A 21,316-nucleotide genomic window follows, 5' to 3' on the forward strand; every position below is an offset into this window, starting at 1 on the left:
CGGTGAAAAAATACTTTCCAGCCCGTCAAGCCTGACAAATTCATATGATTCCTAATACGCGTATACGATTTAAGCCACTGCTGGGAGGGGAATTGAAGTTGCTTTTCAATTCCCAACGCATACCGAGTCACGACGACGGAACCGTAACTTGTTTGAAAACTTGTAACGAAATTTTGCCTGTTGTTCTCTTATCTCTTCTCTTCACTTACGCCAAAAACTTGACTCGACGCGAATAGCGAGACACGCGAAGGGTGAGTGGACACGATGGAATCGGTGATGCGCCCGAAAAGGGTATGGAAAGAGTTTTTCAAACTGCCCCTGCAGGATCGAATGTTCCGTAGGGAGGGCAGCAAAGTTGGTAGGATCTGCGATATCATCTCGAGGAAACTACATCGGGAGATCCTGTTTCTAAGCCACCAACTCCCTCTCTCATCCACTTGCTTCTGAAACGAGAGATACTCGGTGCTGAACCAAGAAGATAACGGAAAACAAAAATTGGAGGAAAAATTTTTCCCAAACTTTCGTTGATCTTGTAAAGTTTGCGGCGTTCTTGAGGAAACAACGGAATTAGCTGCTGCTGTTGCCAGAGTTTCAGAAGCCTCTAATGAGACTTGATATCCATATCCGTCTGGCACTCCGGTGTGAAGTGTAAAAGAACTGAAAAGAGTAAAGAAAAGAGGGTGAAATACGGCACTTCACCGGCGTAAGGTCGACGCATCAACCACTTTAAAGTAATGTAGGTTCCAAGCTCCGTGGCTTAGGTGGCTACGGGCTCGTGGCAGGTATCACATATCACGAGTATAATAAAGCTCGTCGAGTCAGGCGGCATTCTAATACTCGCAGCTTAATGTTGCCAGGCTACGCTAACAGCCATTTCTGCAAGCTCGGAGCCTCGGTTTTTAGCATATTCCTTAGCGGAGAAGTGACGAAAGAAGAAGACCGTGTACTTCGATGGAAATCCAAACCACCAGGCTCCATTGGATGAAGATGTTACGGATCAAGGATGTATTGGATGTACATTCTCACCAAAGGTGAATAAGATGAGAATTGGACAAAAGACAACCACAATAAAAACGATTAGAAAATTAAATTTGAATAATAATAATTCCAAAAAGTCGTCAATCAATTGTTTAAACGAAACATTGTTTAGAAAATTTTTCGAGAATGTTTTTTTTTTATCACGTGAAATGAATTTCCTGATTTTTCTGAATACACATGAATTGCGAAACAATGTTCGCATTACTTTGAAATGTTCGTTTTCGAAAATTTGTAAAGACTGTATTTACAAAACTATCCTTTCAATGCCCCGGAAACTTCTTAATTGTAATGTAGAATGTTTTTTGACGAAAACGTATCCAAAATTTCCGATTTTTCCTCCATTTTTCAAAATTTAAAATCTTCGGAAACGGAAGTTTCGAAATAATCAGAAAATTGTTTACAAATTCATGTGTATTCGGTAAAATCAACAAATTCATTTCAAATGACAACAAAAAAAAAATTTGTTATAACATTTGCTTGTAGGCAGCGTTTTGTTTAAAAAAATTATTGACAACTATTGGGTATTACCGTTATTCAAATTGAATTGTTTTTTTTTTTTTTTTTTTATCGTCTTTATCGTGGTTGATTTCTTCCAGATTATTAACTTATCGAAAATTATTCGACATCGTCGACGAGACTCACTTTTGACTGAGAATGTATAGCCAATACATCCTTAATTGAGGCACTGAATCGTGAATCTTATACGTCCAATCCGGGTGCAAAGGTCGTGTTGAGCAGAGGCCGGAGAAGGTACGAGGGGCGGAGAAGGTCACGACACGACAACGAAAGGGGCGCCAGTTCCGCCAAACGACGAAACTTGCCCAATAAAGCTACGCAATAAGGGTGCCAGCACGCAGCTCGAATATTCGGCAGTTTATTACCGGGGAAACTTGAAACTTGTACTGTATAGAGCTGACGTGTCCTCGTATCTCGTTACTCGGACCTAACCCGCGGGTGTGAACTGTGAAATGAAAATATGTCGCGTTCACCGAGCTTGCAGGCACTCTCCTCGTTACCCTGCGGAAATTATCATTGCTCGTGCCATTTCCAGAGGCGGCTTAAAAAGCTCGGGTAAAACTCGTGAGTCGGTTCAAGTCTTCGACATTTCCTTTATCCTTTTCGCAATTTCGTTATCAAGTTCGCGTCGTCTTCATTTTCTTCTTCTTCTCATTTCAGGTTTGCTTGCTTGCTTCGTTTTTTTTTCTTTTTATTTTTTTTTTGGTTTGTCTCTCTTTCTTCTCTTGGGCACACTATTCTCATACCCTCTCAACTATGACTGGAGTTCACACTTTGCGTAGTGACAATATTGGATTCAATTTTCAAGAGTCTACGCGTGCCAAGCTCATGCTACCTTTTCTCACACCCACCTGGCGAAAAATTTTCGGTTTATATTTACCTCGGGAAAATGATGGCGTCGCGTGGTGTATGTGTAAGGCTGTTCGAGGAGTAGCAGAAACCGCGTTTTCACGTTCCTCAAGGTCTTATATAAGGGTTCCTCCAACGGCGAAGAAACGCCCAACTCGCGTATATTTTATCCTGGCAATGTCTCCCGGAGGCTGGAAACTACGGGCGAAAAGTTTCCGCGGGGTGTAATGTTATACCCAAATATCATCTAATTCTTTGAATGCTCAGTCGTGTACCGTTTCCATTCATTTTCCCTTTCCCTTTTTTCCTCTTCCTATTCAGCGGCGTTCACGACTCCTCGGAACACTTGACTTTACCCGTTTCTCGACCTTTTGTGGCTAAATAAATAACCCAGAGGCTAGAGAAGTAACAAATTCTCTGACCGCAATATTGTGCCCGAAGTTTTCCGTACTTTTCGGTTAACGAATCACTTACACGCGTTTGGCATCGCGGTAAGAAAGTACCGACGGCGAGAATAGGAAAAAAAAAACGCAGGAAATTAATTGAGATGAATGATTCATGTCTTGATGAATGCACAACCTGATTGTAAAACGGAGAGTACAATCAAGGTGCGATGAAATTATCTTAAATCACGATTAGTTTATGTCAAAATACGATACAGCAACAAAACCATGATCTCCTACATTGCTCTATTACAGTCAATAATACAAACCTAACAAGGGAATGCGTTGTTGAAGCTGTGTTAAAGTACATTTTTTTTATTATTAGGCCTGTCATCAATTCCGTTTTTATACTAAGCCAGCCAAGCGAATGAATTTCTTCATGTTTCCGGGTTTCAGCTTTGCACAAGTGCAAAATAGTCATGTTGCCACAGACTGTGACAATTGTGTAAGCATGCTGTGAAACGTGTAGAACTGTGATTCGCTCTTACCTACGTTCCACTTGTTGTATATAAAACTTTTATTGTAAGGCTATCGTTCAAAATGGAAACTTGCCTCACGTGAGTCTGAAAGAATGTTAGTGCTTTCTGAATATAGGTAGATTAAAATTGCAGTCAATTTTTAGATCTCAAACCGTGCTTTATTATTATTCATAATTTAATCATCGAATTGGTTTTGGTATTTGGGTATCTCGTATTATAATTTTAAATTGATGCACGGTGGTCATTGGTCCAATCTGCAGGTATAAGTCCGTTGCAAGCCATGGAAGTACCAGCGCTGGTCAATCCTCATCTTGCTACTTTCCCGGTTCTGTCAAAGTGAAATGAATAGATCCCATTAATCACAGTAAACGGTTGCTTTGTGACAAAAGTTTTGCTTCTACATGACGTTTTATTTCTGGGTATTACCAATTACATTTACAATATTATTGTTCCGTTTAGCCGTACCCTACGTTGCAGAAGCTAACTTCATGTGTAAAATCATTTACAGATACCAAAACATTGAGCTTTGTGTTAATTTGCGTGTATCGATATTGAAGTCTAATGTTTTCAGCGTCAGAGGAGCCGTATATCGCATAAAAACAGAGATTTTCAGCTATGTTGAGGTGATTGTTTTAACTCTTCTTACTTACCATCTATTGTTCTACCGTGGATCACGTAAATTTGGAAGAATACAAACGCGGCAAAGATAAGACAGCCTGCTCCTTTCATGATGAATTCACAACAAGTGTAGTCAATACTCAGCAACTGAAATATTTTCGCAATAAACTTGTCTGATGCTCCTAGTTTCTATACCAATCGCAACGATCAAAAAACCAGGTGTTTAGACCTACGAGGCTTACAGTGGAGTTAAACTTGATTTTTCCCACTATTACGATTATTATTATTATTCATAGTTTAAAAAAACAAATTTCCTTCAAAGTGGACACAATCTGCTTGAGCAAAAAATAATTATCCCGCAAGCTAAACCAGACGAGTTTCTGATTCTAGAAAAGTTGTTACACATATGGAAACAAAGACTAAATTATTGAATCATCAATTTCAACATAAGGAATTGTAACGGATAATTTTACGTGTTACTGATTGAATCTGTCGGATTTGAAATCTGATGACGAACAATTACGATGATGCATATTTCGATCAATCCGGTAGGTAAAGTTAATCTTAGAGGATGTTTAGGTGAAGTAACAAATATTTAGCACGGATACGAGAATGCTGAAGTTTCAAAAATATCGACCTTATTGTAGGGAAGAGAGAAATAATTACTTACGTAAGAAACGTTCGGCGACGACTTACGACTATTGCCAACTGACTGCACATGTTAAACTGTATAAATATATATACACAAATGTATACTGAAAACATGCTGCCCGCTCTCAGATATACAATAACACGAACTGATCATAAAACTTCACGTATCTGACAATTTTTACTGCTATTTAATGTTCTTACATGCTATTAAATTCCGTAGCAAACTCCAAGACCTTCATATTTTATGTTTAAACGAACCGACAGAGAAAATGAAAAGCTGAATTCGTGACATGAAACGTTACAGTAGATCAACTGTGCCACGATTTGAAATATGCCGTATAGATAAAAACGTACACGATTGCAACGATAAGTACATTTTTTTTTTTTTCTCTGAACAATGTTTAAAATCGGGAAATCTGTTTTTTTTTTCTTCAGTTTTTCGCATTTAGAATAAGAATTAATAAATTTATCGTTCTTATTAATCTTTTTACTCCAATAATAGATTATTAAAAAACTTACGTCGCTGCATTTTCAACCGAGGAAAACTGAAAGACCGTAAGGATAGGATTTTTTCAAAGATGAGTGCTGTCCGACTGGTAGTTTTTTCATAATTGCATGTTGTATTTTTTTAGGCTTCGTTTTGCTAATTTATATTAGTTCGACGAGTCGTCCGATCGCAATTTTTCAAGCTGATTTTTTATTTCAATTTTAATTTTTTTATACAAGTAAGTTTAAAGAAATATCAATTTATTCTTTTACATTTCTTCTTAATTCAGATTATTATTATTGTTGTTTTTTCTTTCATTGAAATAAATTTTTTTACATCGATATAATTTTTCTTCTCTGTTAACAAATTATTCTTAGATGAATACAAACTAATTCAAATCAACTTGACTTGGTTTTCCAGAATTCAGTTATTTCTCAATTAATTTTCATTATTTCAGTCAATTCTCATTGGTTCAGTTATCTTGCATTAATTTGGTTGACTTACATTAATTCAGGTGTATTATAATCGATTCACAAACTTATCGACACGTAAAATTAATCACAACAACTGTTCGATGCACCTTTCTATAAATCCAGTATTTCACTTTATTTTCCGTAAAACCTCCGAAACAAAAATCGATTCTACCAATTCTAGAATCCCTTGAGATTCACGTAGAGATCGCTTCAGAAAACTTGATACACTAGACTTAAAAATATTGAGATGAATAAAAGAGAAACTCAAAATCGTATAAACATAATATCAGAGGAATTTGGCGAACGTAGATCAACAAATGACAAAAAATAATAGAGCAAACGAAGAAGCGAATGAATTTTGCAAAAAAGTATGAGGATCATTTCGAATGCGACACTCTGTGACTTTAAAGCTTTATACATTTATAACTGCAGCTTTCGGTCGAGAGTTTCGTATAAGCATATAAATATACGGGTACGATTCGTGTCGTTCATAAACATATATTTACGCAGGTAGAAAATTATGCCATTGGCATATAACACGTATGTAAGAGGGAGGCGGAGAATTTTTTGCAAAAACAGTGAAAAGGACCTCGCGGTATTCCTCTGCACATTATCATAAGCCAGTAGGTACCAATTTGTTTAACATAATACGAGTGGCAAATTTATGTATATACGTTATTATGTTCTGAAATGTTCACGACGAATTCCAAGCGAATATACACCCGCGGATATTGCCGGCTGGTGGTAGACTCGCTGAAAATCCTCTTCACCCTGCAGCATTTGAGGCCTGTAAGAATAACGGCTGACGCGTCGCGGGCCTCGTCAAATTTCATTTGTTCTTCGAGATGATGAGGGGGAGGAATTTTTTTTCTTCTTCTACGGACTGTAATTTTATCTTACATCGCTCAGTATTTTAGGGCACCTTATCGTGAAACGTGAGAAACGAACGATTACCGAACAATAGGGGAAAAATCGGTCGCCGTACCGATATGCGAGAAAAGTTGCAAAATCGTGGGAAAAATTTGATTGAAAAAAAAGAGCAAAAAACGGTGCGGTATAATCCATCGTTGGATTTTGGACAATCGGAACGAGGGGCGGAAAAGTACGCTTGCATCAAGGGTGGAGAAAAATTATTGTCCACGAAATTGGAATCGGAATCCCGGGATAATAAATGTGCGTTTCGAAAATTTTTTTTTTTTTTTTGCCAATTTCAAATCGCTTTTTCACGCAAAGCCAAACGATTGATCAAACCGTGTTGCCGGTTAAAAAGTGACGTTTTAAATTCCAAATAAAGCGCCACAGCATCCCGAGATTATCGCGGCTTGTTTATTTATACGTACACTGAGAAAAATTTCATTTGTTACAGTAACTAGAAAAATTCAGTAAAGCATGTACCGTTAAAAAAACTGTTTGAATATTGTTGGAATTACGAAAAACGAGGTACGCGTAACCATTTCGCGCTATCGTCGATCCTTTTTTGGTAATTACAACGCAAAATCAGTTTGTGAGGTTTACTCTACTTTTTTAGTTGAACAAGGCTTTAGCGTCAATTTATCGTTGCACGAGCATTAAATTTTCGCAACAGTTGCAAGAAAATATAGCAACAGTGATCGTAATGAGAAAGAATAGTAACGGATACTAGACTTTCCGGTAACAGCTAGAAAATTAATTTTCATTTTCTACCTGGAACTATATTTTTCGATTGTGGTAAAAAATGAAAATAGTTAAGGACTGAGCGGTAACCGTAAATGAAAATTTATCTCGGTGTAGGTAAACTGGTGGTCGAGGCTAAACCCGCGTTTATAGCTCCGATCGAGATCGGTGATTCGGATAGTAATCGAGCCAAAGTAACGATCGTCGAAGTTAACGATACCCGCAGAAGCCTGGACGATTTCCATTAAACGACCATCGAGCTGCTCTCGCGAGTTAATTAATTAGCACCAGGTCCATAAAGCAAAGACGAGGCTACGCAGCGGAGCTTGATTCTTACGTAACAGCGTGTCTGGCTTGAAATTAAAACGGAAAACCTGAAGGAAGATTGAAAATCAGAACAGCTGCAGACGCTTTGAAGTCATCCGGAAAAATCCGGGATCAAGGGGGTAAAAGACGTGGGTGAATTTTTTGAGCTTTCATCTCGAGAAGCAAGCGATTGGTTTTTTTTTTTTTCTCTGCTCAAGCGTCTAAATCGAATTTCATTTGGATATTTTTTCAGTTGGAATCAATGACAGGAGAAATTTTTTTTAATTTCTTTATAAAACGATTCTGAGTCCGAAAATTGTGACGTTTTGTGTTGACTTGACAGACGAAATATACGACAGTAAAAAAGAGTGGAGACGTGATAAAGAGGATAAACAGTCACGGAAAATTGTCTCCAAATGTGAAATAAGTCGATCGAATAATTTCTGAGATACTGTACCGAAAAAATCGAATTGAATACGAGTTAAAAAAACACAAATCTTATGTGTAATCCGTTTCTTCTCACATTTCAATTACTTGCTTCGCCTGTAGCTTCCGAATGAAAATCTTGGTCTGAAAAATTTAATTTTTTAACAAAGAATTGATGAAAAAAATGTACAGCTGACAGATCAGAGGGTGCAATAAAAATCAAACTCGTGATTCGAAGAATCTGCAAATCGGTAAAGGAAGTTTTTTTTTTTTTTTTTCTTCACATCGCACCGTACTTAAAAATAGAAAGTACATTAGTCGGTTCAGGGTGGAATTCCCGATATCCAGGTATCCGCTTCACGAGGATAAACTAGTTCCTCGAAGTTCTGTACACACAAGATCAATTCCATCGTGTAGAGTATTTGATTTTCCTGATACCCGTCCCGCCGTGCTGCAACCAGCGTCCAAAACCCTTCACCGAGCGCCGATCTTTGAGCCCGGATGAAATCGAACACGTCTCGTACATATATATATATATATATATACATATATATATATATATATATATATATATATATGTATATACCCGATTCCCGCGATCCCGACCTGCAGGGGCTCAGAACTGTCAAACTTTACCCCATTACAAGTTCTGCACGCCCTCTGCACCCGATCGTTTTGCGCCGGCTGCCGTGTCTGACCCTTGAGACTCGAGTGCTTTCAGAACTGTTGTCCGAAATTTCCTGACCGAATTAACCATCGATTTGATACTGGGAAAAGGAAAAGGAACGAGGGATGAGGGGGTGGGGGTAGGAACATCAAAAAAGCATCAAGGAGCTGATCAACCTGACGAACGAATGGAAAGAAACTTAATCGAGCTTGAGGCACAAAATTATGCTGCATTTTTTTTTTTTTTTTTATCCACTTGGAAACGTGACAACGGAATCGAACGAGACCGAATGAAGCTTGCTACAGAAATTGGAGAGGAATTTTTTAGTATATATCACCGACAGATTGGAACGATCGGAATCCAAAATAAAAAACGAAAAAAAAAAAAGAATTTAATCGACTCGAGGAATGAGCTGAATAAAAAATTTACCTCAGACGGTTTTTGCGCAAAATTAGAATAGAATTCCTTTGACCAGCTATTCCGAGGGTTAAACGAGTCGAAATTTAGACCCTCGTGTACGCCTGAAAGTCCTACGCTTGGTAGGATGTGTTGTTGGATCTGTAGAGGATTAACTTTTTATTGAAAAGAGAATCTGTTCTAGACCGAAACATGGCCGACATTTTCGTTTCCTTTACGTTTAGGTTCAAGGTAGAACATCTTCAAAACTTCTAGAGATCCTTTACCTTAGAATGTACAATTTCAGTGATTGAACATTGAGATGAGTACTTGAATTTGATTTCCTTATTTAAATTGATCGACATGTGAGTAGTGATAAGAAATTCAAATGTTAGTTACAATATTTAATGGTTGAAATTAGCCGAGTTACTCGTATGAAATTTCAATCTATTATCGATTAATTTACTAATAATTATTGCAATTTAAATCCATTACTCATCGCTTTGGTAGTAATCAATGTAATTCAAATTTATTTTTCATACTCTGATTTTTATCAGTACTGTTACTCAATTTTTCAGGCGATTAAAGATCCTAGGTTTGGGGAACTATTTATTATTTTGGTAAAATAGATCACGGGTTACTGTTTGAATTATTATATTTTTGCAACCTTGGTCCCTTATTGAATCTAATTATTCCGAGCAAGTAGAATAATACAGTTACCAATCCAGACGCTAGTGCAGTATTTTTTGCGGAATTCAAGACATAACCACATTTTGCTTATCGTATACGAAATTTTTATCGTGAGGCTATCGATCGATATGGAAACATTACTCACACGAGTCTGAAAGAATAAGAGTGTTTTCTGAATTCAGGTACATTAAAGTTGCAGTCAATTTTTACAACTCAAAACATGCTTTATTATTAATCACAATGCAATCATCAAAATAGTTTTGGTATTTGGGTATCTCGTAATATAATTTTAAATCGGTGGACGGTGTCATTGGTCAAAACTGCAGGTATAAGTCCGTTGCAAGCCATGGAAATGCCAGCGCTGGTTAATCCTCATTATTACGTGTAGATGTAATCCGGTTCTGAAAAAAGGGAAATGAATAAATCCCATTAATTACAGTAAACGGTTGTTTTGTGATAAAAGTTTTGCTTCTACGTGACGTTCTGTTTTTCGGTATTGCCAATTAAATTTACACTATTTCTGTTTCGTTTGGTCACACCCTACACTGAAGAAGCTGACTTTATACCTCAAATCATTTACAGACCTAAAAAGATTCAACTTGCTGGTAATTTGAGTGTATCAATATTGGAGCACAATGTGATGGCAAAACTGAAGTGTGAAAAATCGGTACCATTTCTATTATAAATTGATAGTAATTGGTAGCATTGTAAAAAAAATATGCACGAAAGGACAGTGAAATGATCTAGTAAATACCTTGATTGTTTATACGGATTAATTTTTATACTTTATACGTACTTTCAGTAAAAAATGACTGACATAACCGATTGACTGAAGCTGCCGTATGTATCATTGCATGATAATAATGATTTTGAGCTATGTTGAAGCGATTAACTTCCCTGATTTTACTTACCAGCTTTTTCAGCGTGGACGGTATTGTAAAGTTGGAAGAATACCAACGCGGCGAAGATCAGACAGGCTGCTGCTTTCATGATGAACGGCAATTAGTGTAGTACTCAACGATTGAAATACTTTTACGATAAACCAGGCTGATGCTGCTCGTTTTTATACCAATCGCGACGATTTGTATACCAGTTTTTTCCAGTCATCAAGTTTGCACAAGTGTATTTAATCTTGCCATCGCCAACGCGAAAGTTTAATAAAGTTCAACCGAGTTTGTTCCAGCCACGTTTATTACTATTATTCACAGTTTAAAATATTTTCACTCCAAGTGAACATAATATTCTCGAAGAAAAGATAATTCTACATTCGATTGAGGCAATAATTTCTCGAATTAGACTAACTTAAATTAATCCATATCATTAAAAATAATTTTTTTTAATTCCGACAAATTTCTTCGATTCAACCTAATTCATGTCAACTCGTGAAGCATGATTTGAATTCTCGATAAAATGAGATCGACAAATATAACTGGCCGATGATTCGAGCTTCGTGAAAAAAAATGCCGATCAATTTTAAACGATCAAATCAAAACAAAACCGAATCAAGGTTGAATAATAAAATTGAACGACGTTATTCCGGTCCCGAGGGTTGATCCGACGGCTAAGGAAACCCGGCTAAAGGGTATTTAAATACGCGGGAATGAAGTTAGAGACTGGATTTGTAACGGGGAAGGGGCTTCGAGTTGAGCTTGATCATCCGTCGATCTGGCGAACGGTCAACGCCGAGTAAATGATCCTGGTTCACAGTCTTTGCCTCCCTTCGGCCATTGCACTGCAGGCTGACCAACGTCCGGCTAAATTAAGGTTCGCCATTCGTTTATTTAGCCTTTTTGCTAGCGCAATCTCCTCCGGGGGTTACCGTTATTTGCCAACCCGTCCCGAGGATAAACGTCAATGACGTCCTGGCCAATGACGAAATGGAATCCCGAGGGAAATCGGCTGCGGAGTAAGCGAGGATATCAGTCGGTGCCCGAAGCACACCCGAAGTATTCTACGTTCTTTTAAACATTTAGTTTGTCGGACGAAAGCGAGGCGCGATGAAAATTCTGCAAGTGGGAATGGATGAGGTTCTGGAAATCGAAAGGAATGTTACGGAAATTTTGTTGACGTGAAGAAAATTTTCACGATATTTTGGAACGTAGATACTCGAAGTACAGAAAATTTAAAATGAGGAAAAGTCAAAGGATATGGAATAATCAAAATTTCGAATTTTTCAAAAACGCAAAAAATTAGGGTTCCAGAGTTAAAAAATACAGAAAGTCGAAATGCGGAATGACAATTCCAAATTTTCGTTTTTTATACTTCACTTCTCCACATTTTGAGTTTTCCATAATTTGAATTTGTACTTAATTCTCAAGTTCTGTGAAACAGATCTTCGTATTTCTAAATTTCAATTCCCAAATTGTCGTTCACATTTTTATTTTTGTTTTTTCATACATATTTTCTCCACATTTTTATTATTATATGCATCTGTTTTCTACATTTTTAGTTTCTCTAAATTATGTTTCCGGGTTTTTGAAAACTCGAACCAAAACACTGCATTTCAGTTTTCCATACTTCACCTTCCCACACATAGACTTTTCATCATTTCTTTCCATTCTGTATCCCCCCTCCCCTTATCTTTCCTAACATTCCCACTTTTTCATCTTCACTCGGTATTATCATCGCAATTTCACGAACCTTTTTAAATTTCTTTTTATCGAAGACCGAAATATTTCGGCATTCTTTCTCCTGTGAATCTCGCGCCTCTATATCGAACGCTCAGCTTTAACGGGGTAGCCATCGCGCAACAGAGAGAGAGAGAGAGAGAGAGAGAGAGAGAGAGAGAGAGAAATGGGGAGACAGAGAGCTGGGAATTATAATTTTTAATGTCTGGACGCGAGGGGAGGTCGGAAGGTTGAAGTGAAGGGTGGAGGGACGGTTTTTAATTATAATACTTTTGAAATTTCATCTAGATTAGCATGACGTCGACGTAGCTGGGGGCATGTTACTGTCCGCGTGCATACGTGAGAATAAATGAACGTGAATATCCGGGGTTTGGAAAAAAAAAAAAAAAAATTTGAAAATTTTTCATCTCCTTCGACAAAATTTTGCTTTTCATCCCTAGCATTCGATTTTTCACCCCAGGTACTCGATTTCCCCGGCTGACGGATCCCTCGGGTTATTTTAACTGAACCGGACAAATTGATCGATTAAAAAACGACAAACAAACTCTACCGGGTAAACAAACTGTACGAAAACAGCAATATTACTCAAAAAACTTTCCGTCAATTTTCATCATCCGTGTTTTCGCTTCTTACGCTGTCTCGCGTTCGTTTTCTTTTGTTTTTTCGTTCTCCTCACACCGAGAAATTTGTTTAATTATATACGAGACAGCGCGAAACTTGAAATTCTCAGTTATTTCATCCTCTCGTAAAAACCGTTTCGATTCCCGTTCTTTACTTCCTTTATTACTCGTCTTTTGTAGTACCGACAATATTAGTATTTTCGCGAAACCGGGATGCGAGGTGTGGATAACGGTTCAAAGGAAATTTTTCATTCGAACGAGTGAACGTTAGTCGCTCGTGTCGGAGATATAAATAAAAAAGATACGAAACTGTTTGCCATACGTATTATATCCACAGAAATAAATAACGCGGCGAGTTGATTCGATCGTTCCATTATTCATAAAGGATTAAAGCGGGGCCGATGACTAACCCAAACACGAGCAAGCGAGGCAACGAAAAACAAAAAACCAAAAGAAAAAAAAAACGTACCTGAAACAAAAAATTTACAGCTTAAATTGTGGAAAGAGGAGAGGAGTAAAAACGGAGGAAAAAAAGCGATGCGAGAATCGACGAGAGATAAAGGATTAAAATTTGTTCGTTTGTGTAATTTTTTCTAACGACAATTGTCGCGCGTGACGCAGCGATACACGAACTACGCCACTCCTTGTTTATTTAATTAACGTTCGACTCGAGTACCTGTGAATCATCCACTCAGATAAAAGTATACTTAAATTAAACAAGTTTTTTCTTATACAGATGAACAAACGCCAAATGCTCGTTTCATTTGAGGTAATACGTAGAGTATTCGTAATTGTTTTGTTGAAGATACCTACGTGAATAAATTTTTCGTCTCACTAATACGAGTCATTAACTGTAAGAATACATCCGAACGATGGTAATTAATTCGGAGAACTGATTCACTCGGTCGAATCCGAGCAATCTTCCTTAAAAAAATGGGAAAGCATATTTTTTGCATGTTGTTAAATCAAAGAAAGTTTGAATACTTTAAAAACGTTCGTTTTTGCTTTAGATCGAAGTAATTGGGGATTTGAAAAAACTAATTTTCCTTCACAATAAAACTTGAAGATTCTTATAGAAATTATGAGAGTATGATTTCGATTTTTCCTTTTAGCTATGATGAAAAAAATTCACACCTGTACTTTACCTGATTCATGCGTAAACACCGAAAAAAATGTAACATAGATTTTACATCTGTTGTGGTAAATATATGGATTTTTTTAGAGTCAAATTTACATCAAGAGGCGGGGTTGAAATTCCGATTTTGAAAAGTTCGAAACTTTGCTCTATCGTCACTTGAATTTCGGAACTTTAAGCCGTCGGGTTTCCAAAAATTCGAAACTTTGTTGTTTCGTAAAAGTTTGATCTCTTTACATCAAGTTTCGCCACCAAATGATTCGTAATTAGGCGCTTTCGGAACATTTCAAATTCGAAACTTCAACCCTGCCCTTACATAGATTTCGATAGATATCTACCTAAACATATTGAAACTCTTACTATTGGTTTCGTAAATTTTGTTATTAGATTTGTAAATCTTGCCATAATTGCTGTAGCTTTGACTCAAAAACATTGCTTTCCATACATTCACCAGAGGGGGGGGGGGGGGGATGTAAAATCTACAACATTTTTCTTTCCGTCTACCCTGGATGTTTGGCTCATCTTTGCAGGGTATTTCCGGCAAATGGCGAGGGAATAAAACCCTCGAGGCTAAAGAAAAAAAAAAGATCGAAATAGGGGAAGATTCCGTCCGACGTGGAATCCGGGCCGCGTCCGAAAGCCGGAAATGACTTAATAGCCCCCGGGAGCGGTGTGATTCCAGCGAAAAAGTACGCAACACGCACTGTCCGCTATTTGGGGCGCGGTTTGCGCCCCTAATAGCTGCGGTGACAACGCGACGTCGAGTTATTATCGCTGCGCGAGAAGCATGATGAGATGAGGGAGGGGGGAAGAAAGAGTGAGCAGAGGGCGGTATTGCCTCGAATAAATAAGGAGAAATAAAGTCGGAAGCTTTTTGGACTAGACTACGTCTTGACGCACCAACGATGACGGAAACAAACGACTTTGGACTGGCCGTGAGCCAGCTTTTTAAATTACCGTTCTCGCACTGCAGGTTCCAAGTTCGTGGAGAAAAATAAGAACATTATCAAATTTGAATTTCAAACTACAAATTCAGATTCGCAATTAACGATTTTGTAGTGGGACAACATGTTGCATGAAAATATGACGGTTTCTTTGATCGAAAATTACAAATTTTTGAAGTATGAGCTTGGATTTGTTATCCAATTACCAATTTTTACCAAAATCGGAACTGCGTTAGATTTTCTCCGCCATTTCAATTCGATTTCCAATTTCGTAAATCCGACCTAAGATTCGTGATTAGCGACCCAAAAACCTACTCAGTACCAATTTTCATTCAAATCCATTGATCCGTTCTCAATATATGATCATTTGTTTTTTTTTTTGCATTTTAGTATTTAAACAATTAAAAAAGCACCGAATCGATCAATGCGAAAATCTGATCAGTTCTAAGTTTGAGAAGTCCACGGCGATTGAGATCAAAATCATAAAAATCCGGTCACTCGTTCTCGAGATATCGTCGGACAAAAAAGTTGTCTAACTGAAAATGGTTGGAGGTGATCCTCTAAGCTTCAAAACGTGGAGATTTGAACTTTTCATTTCCTCAGAGATTACAATAATTTCCTTTTTTCTCTGAAAACAAAGAAACTGTAGATTAAGAATTGCTGAATTTTAATAGGTCAGATAATAAATAATTTTAATGCATTTGTGTCCATGAAATCTTCCACTTTGTGTGAAAAAATAACAAATCCATTTGACGACTTATCAGTAAACTTTCTCAATTCCTTTACACAAATGAGTTAGTTTGCAGCCTGTGTCGTTAAATTTATTTTAACGGTAGAAAATGGAATAAAAAATTTCAAAAAATCAATCAATCAACATTTATTCAAGTCGAGTAAATATTTTGCGAATATTTAACGTGCGTGACGATATGAAATCGAATAAATATCTCATCGAAAATCTACAATAAATCAATTTTCTTAGATCGATTGCAAATTTTCTCAATCGAACTGATAATATTCGTTATCATAGCTGCACGCTGATAATTTCTTCCGTCAAAGTAAAATTTATCTGATTTTTTTCCGGTTAGTTCAAGTTCAAGACACTTTTTCCCTTGTCTAGAAACTCGGTAATTTTTTTCTGGGTTTTATTCCCTTCGCAATGTGATTTTGGGCAGCTTTGTACTTTGTCACATCTTTGATCCATCTTTATTACTGCGATGCTCATCAGTTTCTAACGAATTACCAGTACATCATACTCGATCCCTTCGCTCATTTTCACCCTCTGTATTTCTACCGACGGATCAATCCCCTGGATTTGAGCCCCGGATGCTACCCGGAAAGATTTAGGGGATTCGATAATCGCCTAGCACCGCTGATAATCCGGTCCCAGCTAAATAAGCGGGTTCGAAATCCGGTTTACTCAGAGCCAGTAGTATTTATGAATCGGTTTTTCGAGTAGTTGAATATTTTTCGGATCAATTTGATACTACAGTTTCGTTTTTTGTTAATCAGGATATGCCTGACAACCTAATTGGAGATTTCTGTAACCCTCGTTCGTTGAGGTAGAATTTTTGTTTATTGTCACGATTGAATCGTAAATCTAATTAGGTGAATTTATCGCGAATCTTTGAACTACGTTCACTTCAAACCTGGGAGTTTAATAGATTTCCTCGAAATTTACAAATCAGTGACGAATGATCTGGTCAATTTTTACCTGTAGAAAATAAAACCAGTGAAAACATGAAGGATTGAAATTAGTCTCGAGCCAATCGAAGCTGGCAACCTGATCAAACATATTTGAACACCTGTACAAAACACCCACGTTACTGTACATTAAGATTTTCTCAAAACTGCCACAAAACTCTGCTAATTCACTTACGGACAGTTAAAGCGGAGAATTATAAACGACTGTGAGTAAAATTTGTTGCACTTGTAATCTTTTTAATTCTCCTCTTCAATTATTGAAAACGAAAGTTACACGTGCGTGAAAAAAAAACGTGTCAGCAGAATTAACTAACTTATTTACGTTATATCCGTGTAACTTACGAATCGCGTTAAATTCTTGCAAATATTTAACATCTGTACAAATATCCCGATAAGTTAAAGTCCGATGCTAATTGCGCGGCAATTCCACTTGCGGATACCTTGAGAATATTTTCTTTCAATCATAGTTCTATCCGCAGTAATTGAAGCGGAATCGAGTAGAAGGCAAATGGTTTAAGGTAGGGGAAAATCGTGGATGAAGGAGCGAGGAGGGTGATGTTATCATATCTGGTTCATGGTTGGCCGGCAATTTTCCCCGAGTCCCTGTTTACTCCGGGTTTCTCCCAGTCCCGAGAGGGTCGATCGAGTCACGGGACAGGAAGAGATAAAAGATATCGAGGATCGTCCCTCTCGAGTGTTTCGTTGCTTCCGGTCATCCCGGATTCCCGATATCTGCCTTTGGAAGGGTGGGGTGGGAAATTGGGAAAGACCGAAAATTCGACGGGACGATATCCCGAGAGTCAAATTACCGACAGTTGAAAACGTATAAGGACCATAAATGCGAAAAGTTGGCTTGCAGAAGAATAAAAATTTAGAACGCAAAAATGTATGAATAAATTTATACCGACAATTTTTTTTTTTTTTTTTCGAGATGTGCAAGATTACGAAGGGCATCATCAAATTGTGAAAATACCGAAGAGTGTCAAGATGACTTTTCAATTTTCAGACTCGTGCCTTTTTCGAAAATTTACGAATCCGAATTTATCAATAACGACTGATCAAAGACTCGAAATGTCAAAATTCCGTAACACGGTAAGACAGAATGGACAAAATATAATACCTAAAGAATGCAAAACGTTAGAGACAAGTTTATTCTTTCCAACGTTACCAGTTTCAGCTAATAGATGGCGTTACGCTGCCGAAGCGAAACGAATGAGGAAAACGATTTAATGTAACAGCGTCTTGAATAAATTGAACGTACGGGAAAAAAGATGCACCGTTTAAATGTTATTAAAACTATGTTGCCTTTTCATTTGCGTTCCTTTTTTCTTCGATGACACGAACGATTGTCCGATACAATGAAATAATCTTGATAAAACTGGCTTCGAGTTGACGAATTTCACAAATTCCGAATTCTCAGTAGATTCTGTATTTCGTCCTCTCAGGATTATTCTGATCCTTCTGCATTTTTCGAATCGAGATTGAGCTCCCTCTGAACTTTGATGTTCGCTTAATAACTTCTACCGTTTACTCGGCTGTTCGAAGTATCAGTCGCTCTCAATTTTTAATTTTGTAACTTTCATTTCTCCGTATTTTCACATTCTGTGCTTTGCTTATTCGGAGTAAATAAAATTCAAATTTTCTACTCTTTTTTTCGGTAATTTTGGACAAATGACGAAGGGATAAATTTTTCTGTTTCAGGCTGTGACGCTCGGCTGCCTCGAACTTTCTTCCTTGCAGCCATCTTCGCTGTTCTAATCCTCTTTGCTGGTAATCAATAGTGATCTGTTCATGCTAGTGATCCTGATAATGCGAACGAGTGGTAAAGACGTGTATTTTTATCAGGCTGAATTTAGTGGGAAGAAAAGGGGTGTGCAAACTTTTCGCAAGACCGGGTGTGATTTTTTGCGTCTGGAAAAAAAAAAATATATATATATATATATATGCCCGCAGTTGCGACGGAATTTTATAAATCCTTTATCACTGTAACGCTTGCAATTGCGCAAGGACTGAAATTATCGGAGGCGATTTGTTCCTATAGATTAACGTGTCAGGTTTTTACTCGGGTGTTCATTTTTCGACGTAATTTTTCAATATTGTATTTTTTCCTTCTCACGTGAAAAATCGACGAGTATAATAGCTAATTCCAACAATCTTACCCGAGTGAATGTAAAAGTTGGAATAAATATGCAAGAAACGAGCAGAAATTTATGTGTTGAATAAAAAAAAAAATAAATAAATAAATAAAAAAATAAATAAATAAAAATTGTCCAATGTCGTGAAAACGATTCACGGATAATATTTAACGCCTAAAAAAACACTTTACTTTTATTATCGACGATCGACGTTTCAAATAATTTTCCCGGCCTAAATAAACACTATGAGTTTAACATAAAATTAGTAAATTTTACTGGAAATATCGATCAATTTTTCAGTATTAAACATTTTAAATTTACGTCTTTGGTAAATACAGATAGAAGATTTTACTCTGAATGACAATATTAAAGACGAATGTATCGAGGTGATGTAATTCGTAAGGTGACTTAATTTACTGAACAATTCTAGGCCAGCCGATAGAAAATTTCCAGTTTGAATTTCAAATTTCTCAGAGTCGATTGAAAAAAGATCCTATTATGATCTCTAATATTTTCAGGATGCAATTCTTCAGGCGTTGATCTATTTTTTCTGGCGTAAAATTTGATTATTTACGTACATAGCTGCGGGACTCAAGATTTGAAAATGTGGAATCAAGTGATTAGATTTTTCGTACTTTTCAATCATCGATTTGTATATTGACAGAAATATTTGCTTGCATACGTGTCGTGTAAATATAAAATTTGACATATAGATATGTAAAATTGAATCAAGGCCATTCATTCATTCGTATAATTGTAAAATTAGGAGAGATAAATATTCTCTATATTACGTGGTCCTGTTTCAACTCCGATAAATGTACACCGATAATATAAAAATTTATTACATGTATAGGCTTAAATGCGAAAATTACAACGCCAATATCTCTGTGTGTAAAAATGATGATTAAAATGGAAATGCTTTAAAGGGAGTATAAAAATATATGTATAATAAAAATGGTGAAATTATACGATACATTTAATGAATGATTGGCTTGCTTGGACAATGATAACGAAAATAACGGAATTCTTAAATTAATTAATGTAAATTAAAGATGAAAATCAAGCGAAAACAAACATTCGTTAAAGAGAAATGATGAATAATAAATGAAGGGGGATATGAATGTACAGAATACAGGGTGCTAAATTTACTTGTCGATTATATAACGGATCGTGATTCGAATGGCAACAACACGAATTCGTGATACTCAAGTTTCGTGAATTTCAAACTAACGTAACCGAGCTATAATCGTGAGATAAGAATTAGAAATAAAATTCCAATCGTCCGGTTAATAAAATCGATAATTTCAGTTACGGTAACGAAAGAATTGCAAAAACTGTTATGTAAAGCTACTTAACTGTAAATAATTGGCTAATACTTTTATTGACACTGTAGATTGAAAAGTGCAAAAGACAAAAGAAAAAGAAATCAATCCTGTCGTCATTTTGAAAGTAAACTTCAAAATCAATTACGGCCGATATAATTCGATCGAGCGATAAGACGAAAAGTGACATATTTTAAAATCAGAATTTGGCTAAATAAAAAAATCTATTTCACCATGAATATATATATGTATAGATAATAGATATACATGTGCGAAGCTAATTGATCAAGGCTTGACCGGCCTCGTTCAAAAGTAATTTGAATTATCGAAGACGTCATTTTCGGTCATTTCGTGATAAGTGGTTATAATAATAATAATAAGTATACATAGGTATTAATTTGTTAAAAATATAATAACCATGTACATGTTTAACATAGGTATGTATTATACGACCACAGGACATATTACGATTATAATTTATAAACTTATTAACACTTGTAATTCGATTTTCTATATTTCCAGAGTGAATAACGATTGTTAAATAATATAGCCTATGGTATATATATAAAAGAAGAGAAAATTATGCGAGAATATATGATATATATATATATATATATATATATATATATGTATGTATGTATGTATATGTATACATATATATATACATGTATATTTTACATTCAAAATACCAAGCCGTGTCACGCTATATGCATAAATAAATATACATATTGTATATGTGTATAGATATTCAATACTGTACAATATATCTGTGTGCATCTATGTCACGTGAGTGCGATAATTAAATATTTATCGCGTCGTTTATCGTATTTACGCGGAATATTAAACACAAGGTGAGGTGATAGGGTTGCGAAAAAAAACAATAACTATTTATTTATAGCGACTTTTTGTCACACAAATGATCACCGCGTTTCAGCGTCGACTTTTTCGTAAACAATAATATAATATATGTTATATATATTATATAATATGATATATATTTCATGTTATTCATATGCTAGAGTAAATGTTCAGATCCTCTGCTGAATAATCAAATGAAATAAACGAACAATTTGACAAAAATAATACGGAGTCGAAGAGTGATTGCCCGGATCGCCTTGGAGATTTCGTCAAATTTATGTG

The 21,316-nt window shown here is 36.4% G+C and overlaps 1 protein-coding gene and 2 long non-coding RNA genes across 5 annotated transcripts in view; 1 reads left to right on the forward strand and 2 right to left on the reverse strand.

Moving 5' to 3' along the window:
• Positions 1-20,807, forward strand: part of LOC124223140 (uncharacterized) — a 43,410-nt gene extending 22,603 nt beyond the window's left edge. For all 3 annotated transcript variants that reach the window (XM_046634873.2, XM_046634871.2, XM_046634872.2), the window contains one exon: positions 18,421-20,807. In XM_046634873.2, the coding sequence (XP_046490829.1) occupies positions 18,421-18,500 (80 nt within the window). In that variant the 3' untranslated portion in view covers positions 18,501-20,807. The remainder of the gene's footprint in view (positions 1-18,420) is intronic.
• On the reverse strand, positions 3,462-4,730 carry LOC124223141 (uncharacterized). Its single transcript, XR_006884208.2, has 3 exons — positions 4,614-4,730; positions 3,976-4,090; positions 3,462-3,653 (listed from the first exon to the last, which is right to left on the reverse strand). It is a non-coding gene; the product is annotated as an uncharacterized lncRNA (long non-coding RNA).
• On the reverse strand, positions 9,896-10,786 carry LOC124223142 (uncharacterized). The gene is made up of 2 exons (XR_006884209.1): positions 10,604-10,786; positions 9,896-10,093 (listed from the first exon to the last, which is right to left on the reverse strand). It is a non-coding gene; the product is annotated as an uncharacterized lncRNA (long non-coding RNA).
• Positions 20,808-21,316: the final 509 nt, after the last annotated feature.

The sequence above is a fragment of the Neodiprion pinetum genome, chromosome 7 (genome assembly GCF_021155775.2).
Source record: "Neodiprion pinetum isolate iyNeoPine1 chromosome 7, iyNeoPine1.2, whole genome shotgun sequence".
NCBI classification, from domain to species: Eukaryota; Metazoa; Arthropoda; class Insecta; order Hymenoptera; family Diprionidae; genus Neodiprion; species Neodiprion pinetum.